This window comes from Haliotis asinina, chromosome 3 (assembly GCF_037392515.1).
Source record: "Haliotis asinina isolate JCU_RB_2024 chromosome 3, JCU_Hal_asi_v2, whole genome shotgun sequence".
Classification (NCBI taxonomy): domain Eukaryota; kingdom Metazoa; phylum Mollusca; class Gastropoda; order Lepetellida; family Haliotidae; genus Haliotis; species Haliotis asinina.
Window position 1 is genome coordinate 88,563,354 of NC_090282.1, and position 12,209 is coordinate 88,575,562.

Consider the following 12,209-nt stretch of genomic DNA (forward strand, 5'->3'; position numbering starts at 1 on the left):
TCCTTCCCCAAAAAGGAGACTTGAGTGATCCCAAGAAACTTCCGCCCTATCACATGTCTAAATACTCAATACACATTATTCACAGGGTGTTTGACAAACCTCGTGTCATCTTATTGCTCGTCCAATGACATAATTTACAGAGAGCAGAAGGGGGCGAGAAAGGGATGTTGGGGGTGCAAGGATCGACTTCTTGTACAGAAAATGATTTTGGAAGAGGAAGAGGCCAAAACGTATCACCGAAACCTCTCCATGTGTTGGATTCACTACAAAAAGGCATATGACTCTGCCGCTCACGAATGGATTCTGAAGTCTCTTCAGTGTATTGACCTCCCTGAACGACTACTTGCTTTACTCAAGTCTTTAATGAGTTGCTGGTCGACTCAACTTGAGATGTATTTGCAAGGGCAGGTGCAGACTTCAGAATCTATTCCAATCAGAAGGGGAATATTTCAGGGGGACTCCTTAAGTCCTTTGCTCTTTTGTCTGTCTCTAAATCCTTTGAGTTTTCTGCTCAATAGGGACGAGGTTTACCATCCCGGACCTCCTCAGCACATATCCCCAACACCTCTCATCTCCTATACATGAATGACATCGAGCTCCTTGCCAAAGGAGATACCGATTTGAAAGAACAGGTTCTCCTTGTCGAGTCCTTATGTAATGACATTGGCATGACATTTGGACTCGACAAATGTAATACTCTTCATTTGAAACGTGGCAAGGTAACTAATGATGGATCGGTCAGGTTACAAGGGGGAGGAGTTATTGAGCATCTCGTGGAAGATCGGGCCTACACCTATCTTGGAAATTCAAGTTCGAGGCAAGTCTTCAGAGTGCCCACATTCAAGATGCTGAGTATTCGGGCTGAGTATAAATCTCGTTTAATGAAAATCTGGAGTACAGAGTTAAATGTTCGAAACAAGGTCAAAGCTAGCAATACTTTTGCTGTGTCAGTCCTCTCCTATTCCTTTGGAGTAGCTGATTGGACAAAGAGAAGGATCATGTCTGATAACAGAGCACAACACCCTCGTTCCTCTCTTAATCGTTTATATATGCCAATCAGTTCAGGAGGTCTGGGTTTGATTAATGTGGAAGCTCTTCATGACAGAATGTTATTGTGTACTTTTGCACGTATTTATTTATCGGATGATCCTTTGGTGATGCACGTCAAGACTCATCTTTTTAAGCGTGCCAAGATTGTTGGACACAATGTGAAATTTGAGGTTGATTTTGTTGATGGCGATGTCCTGCTGGACGGTACAGCGATGGGAGTAAACCAGGTGAAGTTCTTTAGCAAGTCTGCCCAGAGTGGGTCCTTTGTGGAGAGGCTATCTGAGAAACCATTGCGTCGTGTGTACATGCAGTGTGTGGAACCGAATAGCAATCCAACCGATTCCTTCGCCTGGATGAAGTCGGCTGGTCTCAAATGTGAAACTGAGGGCTTCCTTTTTGCTGCTCAGAACCAGTCACTTCCCACTGGCAATCACCAGAATGTGATTCTTAATCAAAATGTGAAGATGAAATGTCGTCTTTGCAATGAATGTGCAGAGACTGTCCAACACCTTGTCAGCGGATGCCCTTCCTTGGCACAAACAGTATATCTCAAAAGACATGATGGCATGGCTCGCTGCTTTACCATCGTCTCCGCTATAAATGTGGCTTTGACCCCAAGGTCCATCCATGGTACGACCCTGAACATGTCCAGGGTGTCCTGGAAAATTACGCTTTTAAACTTTTCTGGAATAGGCCAATGTACAGCCTGAGACGAATTCCAGCCAACAAACCTGATCTTGTTCTTTTTTTATAAAGTCAATGAAATTATTTATATCCTTGAACTACAGACTGTCCAACACCTTGTCAGCGGATGCCCTTCCTTGGCACAAACAGTATATCTCAAAAGACATGATGGCATGGCTCGCTGCTTTACCATCGTCTCCGCTATAAATGTGGCTTTGACCCCAAGGTCCATCCATGGTACGACCCTGAACATGTCCAGGGTGTCCTGGAAAATTACGCTTTTAAACTTTTCTGGAATAGGCCAATGTACAGCCTGAGACGAATTCCAGCCAACAAACCTGATCTTGTTCTTTTTTTATAAAGTCAATGAAATTATTTATATCCTTGAACTTTCTGTCCCTTTTGACAGCAATGTGATTGGCAAGATTCAGGAAAAGCTTGAAAAATATGCGGACCTCTCCTTTGAAATGTCTCGCTTGCATCCCAAGTACACTGACCTCAGGGTCCCCATTTTTCTCGATGCCCTTGGTTTAGTACCTCCTGGTCTCTTGGCGCAGATCAGGAGAGTTCCCGGGTTCTGCACCGCAAGCACTGCCCTGCTGACAATCTGGGTAATGCAGAAGGTTGCAGTGTTGAGGAGCCTTCATATTCTCCGGAAAGTTCTTGGTGGGTTCAACTAGGCAGTGTTTCCTGGGAGAAATCCCATTCGTTGTCTGGGCTGCGTGTAGAGGGGGCGAGGGCCCTGAGCTGATGATGAGCTTACCAGCTTGACTGTGCCAGGATCACCCGAACCCTCTTTGCTGCATTTCTATCCTAATCTGTAAAACATAATAAATAATAACACAAAATTTATGAATATTAGATAACTCTGGGGGAAATATACTTTTATATGATTCTCTTCTGAATTCATCCCTCATCGCACTATCATGTTATTTCAAATGGGAACATGTTTTAGATAGACACTTCACTGACCAAGAATGGATGATGTACAACAATATCCCAAATGACTACTAAAAACACCGAACTTAGATGGTTGCAATGTAAGATTATCCACAACATTTTACCAACAAATCTTTTCTTTATGAAATAATAATACACAGTGTCACCGCTTTTTCCTTTCGTCAAAATATCTAGAAACTATTGGAAAAGTTGGAAAAGGGTTTGTTTGGAATTAAAGGTGACAATAATAACCCTATAAATGTAATCATTCTTCTAGTCAAAAAATTATATTCAAATATGTTTCTGGAAACCAATTGCCTCGTGTCAATTTTTTTAAAAAGGAAACCATTAAGTATTATGATGCTACCAAATATCTCCATTTATCAAATCAACGTGACATTTGTTGTTATGATAGTTGTATATGTACGAATACATTCACACAAAGATTAAAAGACATCTATCAACAAAAGTGGTTGGGAACTATTTCATCATCAGCAAAGTGTAATTATTATTCAATGTTATAAACCCACAGTTATACTGAAGGTTATTTATCACGTGTAAATGTTACGAAATTCAGAATATCATTTTCACGTTTCCTTTGCTCATCTCATAATTTATGAATATAAAAAGGGAAATTTGTGTATATAAAAAAGCAGATTTGTCAAGATAAAAAGAGAAAACATATTATGTAAATGTTGCTCAACAATGTAACAGAAGACGAATATCATTTCCTTTTTGTTTGTCCAGCATTTGATACTCTCCGTAGAAAATACATGAAAGAATTCCATTTTGTACATCCATCGATTGATAAATTCTCCCCACTGTTGACTTGTTCAAATGGAAAGATAATCCAAACTATTGCAATTTTTGTTCACAAAGCTATGTTATCCACACAATTGTTCTATAAATGAGATGTATATGTGTTTTATAAATGATATAAAATATGTGTGATATTGTGAAGTGAGTAATTTCGCATGATACTATACTACATTTAATGTGATTCATGTATATGATTTGATACGATTTGGTATTGGATATGTGATATAATATATGAGGTGACATAATATGATGTAGTATGATACGTATAGTATGATATGATATGGTATGATATGATTTCGTATGTTAGAATATAAAAGATATGATATGTCATGACATGATATGGTACCATTTGATATAATATGATCTAATATGGCGTGATATGGCATGATATGACATTTATGGTATGATATGACATCATGATATTATATGATTGTATATAATGTGTAATATGACGTCTTTATACTAGAGGCCTGAGGCTTTTCAATATTAAATTAAAGATTGATAGATGTATCTTAATCTTCAATTCTTTGTACATTTCTTACGTGTTAAGTAACTCAGATGAATGGCAATGTACTGTTGAGTCGCCTGCTTGTAAGATACTCTAATGTATACCTGTAAACATATTTATAAAAAGAGGATCTCAACATCACATTCGAGATGAAGATGGAGATAAAAAATGCTAAAGGTAAATAAACACTTGTTTTTCGAGGTACTCACGTATAATATTCGAGGCCACACAATAAAATATTCATCTCAGAAAAAGAAAGAAAGACTTAAACTAGAAAAAGAATACAATGAAACACTTGAAAGCCTCGAAGTGAAACCAGACGGTACTGACAATGAACATACTATGTCAAAATTAATAGAAGAAATTAATACAATAAAAGACCAACAACTTGAATTAAATAAACACAGCTGAATTTTATAATTTTGTTTTGGAAAGACGTGAATAAATACTTAATCAATTCATTAAATGAAGCATTCAGGTAAGGTGAGCTATTTATCAGTCAAAAACACGGTCTTATAACATGTATCCCCAAAAAAGATAAATCTAAGGACAATTTGAAAAACTTTAGACCCATTTCACTATTAAACATATCATACAAACTAGCCTCGGCCGTGATATCAGCACGTATTAGAAAAACATACTTCCTAATATAATTAGTGAAGACCAAACGGGTTTTATGACAGGTAGGTACAATGGAGAATGTACAAAGATTAACGACATTATGGACTACACAGAATATGCGAATAAACCTGGACTTTTGATACTTATAGACTTTGAAAAAGCATTTGACTCCGTGGAATGGTCCTTTATCGAGAAATGTCTTGACTTTTCGGGCCTTCTATCAAAACTTGCTTAAAAACATAAATTCAAGTGTTGTTGTAAACGGATTTCCATCAGAATTCTTCCAAATTACGCGGGGTTGCAGACAAGGCGATCCCCTCTCACCGTATATATTTCTCATAGTAGCAGAAATTCTGGCACATATGTTACGACAAAACAAAAAGATGAAAGGAATAACTATGACTGATCTCGAATACCTACTGACTCAATTCACCGATGATACAACTATAATTTTAGACGGGTCAGAGCGATCGTTTAGTGAAATATTATTGGAGACATACGCTTCCTTCTCTGGACTTAAAATAAACATTGACAAAAATAATGTTGTTTGGATAGGTTCGAAACAATATTCAAATTTGCATTGCTGCAGGTAATACCACCTTGACTAGACACAAAAGTCCTTTGCACTCTTAGGCATTCTATTTCAGCACAATAAAGCAGAAGTGGTGGAAAAGAACTATAAAGAAAAAAATTTTAAAATTGACAAAATAATGAAAATGTGGTCACTCAGAGACCTTACACCCTTAGGAAGAATAACTATACTAAAGAGCTTAATTTTACGAACACTTAAGCATCTTTTTACCTCACTAGCAAACCCTAAACTAGAAACGATAATTATACTTCAAAAGAAATGCTTCTCTTTTATTTGGAAAGGTAAACCTGATAGAATATAACGATGTCTGATAACAAAAACGTACCAACAAGGTGGTCTAAAAGCACCAGAAATACTTGAAACAATTAAGTCCCAGAAAATATCATGGATCAGAAGATTATTCGTAAATGACATAAAATTAAACACTCTTTTATATATCTCACAAACAGTGAGTAAACTAAACCCTAAAGAAATGGGACATTTGTATCTGAAGACACATTCTGAAAGCCGTATTCCAAGCCTGGTCTGAATTACAAGAACAAAGTAAACACGAAAATGACCTTTTCAGCAGAGAGTATATATGGGCGAATGACAAGATAACAATAGGGAAAGAACAGTAGTGTGACGATACATTTCTTCCTTATAAAGAATACGTCGATCTGTATGGGGTAAAAACAAATTTCTTTGAATATACAGGGCTATTATCTTCACTGAAATCATACTCGAAACAGAGTTCGTTCCAATTTCATATTTAAAAACCTTACCTTTTATTCCCCCTAATTTGGAAATACTGTTCAAAGCTAAGAAAGGATGTAGCATACTTTACAACAGACTTCTTTAAAAAGATACTATAAATAAAAAACCGGTTTAACAAAGCAAGCGGGAAAAAGAGCTGAACATAGATATCACTCCTAGTCAATGGAAAACATACAATTTTATACCATTTCGAGCTTCGTATAGTTCTAGACACAGATGGCTACAATACCGTATTTTACATAGGATTCTTACAACTAATAAAGATTTATATAAATACAAACTAATAATATCACCACTTTGTACTTTTTGTGACGCTGAAATAGAATAGGTCATTCATTTATTATATGAATGTAAACATGTCAAAAAGTTGTGGCAAGATCTACTAGAATGGATTGAGAATGAAACAGACACTCAGTTGAAATTAAACAGTCAAACCATTCTTCTCAAAGAGAGAAGAAATGACGTGCTAAATTGCATATTCATATTAACAAAAGAATACATATATTCTAGAAAGGTAGCAAACATTGTACCTTCTCTCACTGGTTTGAAACCAATATTGAATTACAATTACCAGCTACATAAATTCAATGCATACTCCCAGTGCAAATATGACTCTTTTGTGACATTCTGGTCGTCTTGCCCTAATCTATTTACACAATAATAATTTCCTAATTTGTTTTGTTTCTAATGGCGTATATACAGGTACGCTCACTTGGCAATGCTGTACCCTACCCAGATCAAAAAGAAATAAAGTGATGAAAAATGGATCTCAAATATGACGTTTTATGATTGATCACCGAAACGTTGTTTAACTTCCCATACAACGAAAGATTTTTACTGCTGCACAGATATCCCAAGGACCAGATATTGCATCCTGTCATCTGCAGTCCTAGCATACGACCACATTTTTCCAGCTGTAGCCTCTGAATCCAATGGCTTGGATATGACGTCGGATATTTCACGTTTCCATACGAGGATAACTCGTCTGCACATTTCATAGTTTTCTATCCGTTTGCCCTCGTCCATCGAATGCAATTCGTGAATTTGTGACAGTGTATCTTTAAGACTTACTTGACCATGGTGGTCAAAAACACGTGCTATATTAACTTGAATTCACATTCGGTAACCACACAGTTCGAAAATCAAACAAGTTAAATCTTCCATTTGTGATGATGAGTGTAGGTATTATGACGTTTGACGTGTGATAGTTAGCAATGATCTTTGACTGACGACTGTTCTTTTAACTGTTACCACAGGTAAGACTCGTTTCGTTGTTCTGTGGATGCCATGACGGGGTCCATGTAAATATCCCTTGATGTTTGATGTTGTGAAAACGGTGCTGTTTTAATGGATTAACTGGTTTTCTACAAAATGTAAAATGCGTCCACTTAGGCAACGGAATATGACGTTTGTTTCAACGAATAGACATGTTAACCATGGGTTTAGTAAGTGAGTTTAGTTTTGAATTATTCAATTTCCTACATAAACGTGCATGCTATATGTAGGAACTGACAGTTTTCATCATCATCAACAACTATTTATGGTGAACAAGAAGAAAAGGGGAAAACGGATCTCAAACAGATCAGTCTCAATAGTGAACGACATCATTTCTCAAATACTTAGAGACCACAACCACGGACAAGGACACAACGAAGTCAAGGTGAATCTTTTCGACTAGAGCGGTGCCGGGTATTACCGAACAGCTAGCACCACATCCAGCCTAATTCCTACCCTGTTTTGTCACACATACCAATAATTTATACATACAACGAACCTCTCAATGCACATCATATTCACGTGTATAGACGAGTTAATCCCGCCTAGTAAACCTGTTTCAGGCAAATATTTGACGCGATCTAACTGTCATTTTTTGCTATTCCGAACACTCGTGTTGGTCTATTCCGGGCTATCGTCGGGCTGACGACCTCTATGACGGGTATTTCTGCTCAAGTGCGGTCATTTTGTTAATATTACATACTCTGAAGTCCATATTGTGTATTTTCTATTTTATTTATATTGTATAATTTGGTCCGTTCCAGTATAAAGCTGGAATAATGTTGAGTGCGATGTTGAACAACAAACCAACCCACCAATAATTGAAACGTGCAGCAACTCCTCCGCGAATTTATCTTCACTCGACACTATGAGTAGAAGGAATTCATGTAGATTTGCTTGCAATTTCAGGAAGAGTTTGCTCCGAATAAACGTAATTATACTGTAATCTTAGAAAGAATAAAAGACGACCTACTATGTGTAGTGGTGTGGTCTCACCTTAATCGGGGAGTCTATATAGAGATTGTTGTAGATTGTCCCGGTCTTAATATTCAAAAGTATCTTTACTCAATATACTGATATGCCAGGTACACGTCCTATAACGGTATAGTGTATTAGTGTTACTATAACCCATATATTACACATGTATTAGAGCATACATGTCGTTGTAATCAAGGTCAGATATGTTATTGTTTGATGTGTTATATCAACATCCAGTTAATGATGACAACATTCTCCCGTATCTGCAGGTAAAACACGTCACATATGTACCATTCAAATACTGCCATGAACGCATAATATGACACATTGTTTGCCGGTACATGTGCGCAATTTACACATATGAGCATGAGTCAAACACACTTCTCGTTGCACTTGTCAGGTGTCAGGTGCTGAGCAACTACATACCAGATTTAATACGTGCGTACAGCAGAGGTTTTTTTTCTTGGTCTCTATGTAACAAATTAAAGTTGTCATGAACGATTCTTCACATGACAGTGTTGTGCAGCACTGGGCATTTTTAGCATATGGGCATTAATTCATACAGCATTATTTCACGTCTAAATACAAAAATAAAAGAAAGAAAAAATGGGGCATACTTAAGATGAGGATGTAGAAAAAGTAATTTCCACGAAACATTACTTTTAAATGGATGATTAACGTGTATGCACTTTGTGATATGTGGACCGTATTCTCTGGGAGACACAATCCACTTATTTCAACAGGGACAAGTAGAGTAGGAAAAATTGCTAAGGTCAATGGCGCTTGTTCGGTAAGGGACGACAGGGCGGCACAATGATGGGTTAGTGTTGATCGGACGGTACAGTCCATATATGGCTAACAAAACTTTTCATTATGGTTTGAAATTGGGTAATGCACTTAAATAGACATGTTGCTATATTTAGAATGGGGTATCCCAGTACTGACCATGACGTTTTGGCTTAGCCACCTCATCAGCGATATACACACAAGGTTTAAGGATGTGATTCCAGTTGCTTGTCTTTTCGTCAGTTTTCATCTCAGCGTCTTTTGAAATATATTTAAGGAGCAGACAGTCGTTTTTTTCCGGTAGAGGATGTTTCCATTTCAATGCATGCGCATGAAAATACTGTAGCGATCGGTAAATAATACCCGACACCGCTCTATACCAAAGATAGTGACGGTCTCCGCAAAAACAACATGGTTGGGGGTTTCATGGTTGTCTACAGACGGTTGTGGGAAAACAGCATCCCATTTTCAAGATAGCCAAGCTCTTGGCACACGAACAAGGACTGAAAGACTGCGTTAGTACAATGCCTGCCAAAGACCCCCCAAAGAAGAAACAATGACATTTGGAAGAACAGCTAGATACCTTGAAGTTCAGGCTTGCAAGTAACGACCTGGCGGTAATGGAGAACCTGGCAACGCCTACTTTTGTGTAAAGTTGTTGAGCTCGTAATTCTTGGTTCAGGTATACCTCTGTTCCCTGTACATTTTGTTTTTACCATTTATATGACTTTTATTAGTTAATCAATGCATACAGAAATGCTGGTCATGTGTAGTTACATTGTATGTTACGTTATTTAAAGTTGCTTATTTTAAGTGTCATAAACTATTCATAAATAAAGCATTGAGTAGTTTGTTGGCACTCTTAGTGTGTCGTTCGTGTCCAATATAGCGTAGTTTGTTGGCGGTCTTAGTATGTGTATCCTCCAGGGTCATAATAGTTTGTTGGCAGTCTGTTGTCCTAATTATTGATGAGACGACAGAAATCACTGAGGTTTTTAACGAATATTTCTCCGAACAATCAAACGTGCCTACTCCGGATATTACTCCACCCAACACTGAACTAGTCCAAAGGCACTCACTTTCAGACATAATCTTAAAGCATGTCGTAGAAGATACTTTCATAAAATGACTATGTTTTACAAAATGGTCATTAACGGTACACTACGTTATCTTAGCAACCTTGTTCCACCTAGAGTATCAGATGTCGTTGGTTATAATCTGCGCGATGATTCAAACCTTCAGACAGTAAACTGTAAATCCGTAAATTACGCCAGGTCTTTTCTCCCTGATACTGTTAAATTGTGGAATTCATTACCAACCGAACAGAGCGAATCACCTATTCTGTCAATAGTCAAACATGCAATTTCGAACGATTCTCCTATCTACAGTAATTTGGACTTAAATTTCCGAAGCAGATGCTGTTTAATTATACAATCTCGTCCCCGACATGAATGTAGTGACCTTAATGCACACAAATATGAAAGGTTCATATCTCCAACATCATCTTGGACTTGTGGCCATGACTATGAAGACTCGGCTCATTATTTCTTGCTATGTGCTCTTTACAACGCTACACGTCAAATTATGTATTTTTACACTAAAGGTTTCGACCTAAATTCAGTTTTGTTTGGAAACAAAAACTGCTCCTCAATAGAAAATAATAGAAAAGAAAGAACTTTTAATTTCAGTGCACTCGTTTATAAATTTAAGATAGGTGCTTGAATGACATACATACATGTACATGTATACTGTGTAACAACGATTGGCATTATTTTTCGTTTTTGCAACATTGTATATCATTCACACTGTGCATTCATCATGGCATTATTACCAAGGCGTTTAACAAAGTCTGACATAAGGGAATTATTGGAATGCTTCAGGCTAATGGAATTAAAGGAAACTTACTAAAATGGTTTGAAAGTTATTTGCAAAATTGAGTGCAAAGGTTGTTATTGGTGGCTTTAGTTCCAAAACAAGAACCTTAATGGCTGGTGTTCCACATGATTCAGTTTTGGGACCTCTACTCTCTTTTATATACATACATGACATAGTGGAAGGGATTAACAGTAACAGCAGACCTTTCGCTGATGATACGTCTATCTATGTCATCGTTTTAATCCCCCCCAAAAAGAAATGCTCTCAACTCTAAGCCGAATTTATTTATGAATGGGAGATGATGTGAAAGCCATAAACACATTGGAATTATACTATTAAACGACTTTTCATGGGACGCACACATTCACAACATTATTAAAAATGTTAGTCCCATGACAAATCGCCTGTCTAGAAAAAAAGCTGGAGACTATCTACAAATCCTACATTTTTCCATCTTTTCAATATTGTTCTCATATCTAGGACAACTGTACAGATCAGCAAGCTCTTACTTTGGAAAAACTAGATGTCCTTACAAAAATATGTGGTGCTTTCCGTGGAACAAGTCATGAAAAGAATTATTGCGAAACTTCCTTCACTTTGTTGAGTGAAATGCAAAAATATTACAAATTGCTAACATTTTATGAAATGTATCATCATTTATTACCGGATTACCTGGGCAATCTGTTACCCCAATCAATCAGGGAAAATATCCCCCGTTATCCCTTACGTGACAGCACAAATCTGAGAAGTGTCTACTGCCGAACAACAAGATGCCAAATCATTCATCCCAGACACAATCAAACTCTGGAATTCACTGCCTCTCGAGGTTAGAAATTGTATGTCTCTAACTGATTTTAGAACCCTTATCAAAGGACAAGATAAATGTAATGTTAACTTTGATGTATATTCTCGTAGGGCACCAAATCGAGAATTCATTTCATTACACCTTGCTTGTACTAAATGTAGTGAAATCAGAAAAAATGCCTTCTTTTACATCTACGGATATGACTATGAAACTGTCCAATATGGTAACAGGAGTTTAAGCAAAAATGTTGAAATGAATGGATGTAAAACTATTCATCACTTCATGACTAAAAGTAGTCGAGTTCTACATATGCAAGTTTCGCACTGTTTTGGCTGCAAGATCTGAAAAGCTAGAACTGTATACTTACCTGCCGTCATTGCAGCAGTTATCATCATATTGTACTGTTAATTTCATCTATGTTGCACAGACTTATTTAACACTTCATTTAACACTTCATTTATTTATGAACATGTGAGCAACTGTTGTCTATTACTTTCGTTTATTTGTATCCGTCACGATCT

At 37.1% G+C, this 12,209-nt stretch overlaps 1 protein-coding gene across 1 annotated transcript in view; it reads left to right on the forward strand.

Annotated features, from left to right (window-relative positions):
* Positions 1-12,209, forward strand: part of LOC137279131 (uncharacterized) — a 46,194-nt gene that overhangs the window by 331 nt on the left and 33,654 nt on the right. Inside the window, exon 2 of the mRNA XM_067811606.1 lies at positions 1,221-1,490. Coding sequence (XP_067667707.1) covers positions 1,221-1,490 — 270 coding nt within the window. The remainder of the gene's footprint in view (positions 1-1,220; positions 1,491-12,209) is intronic.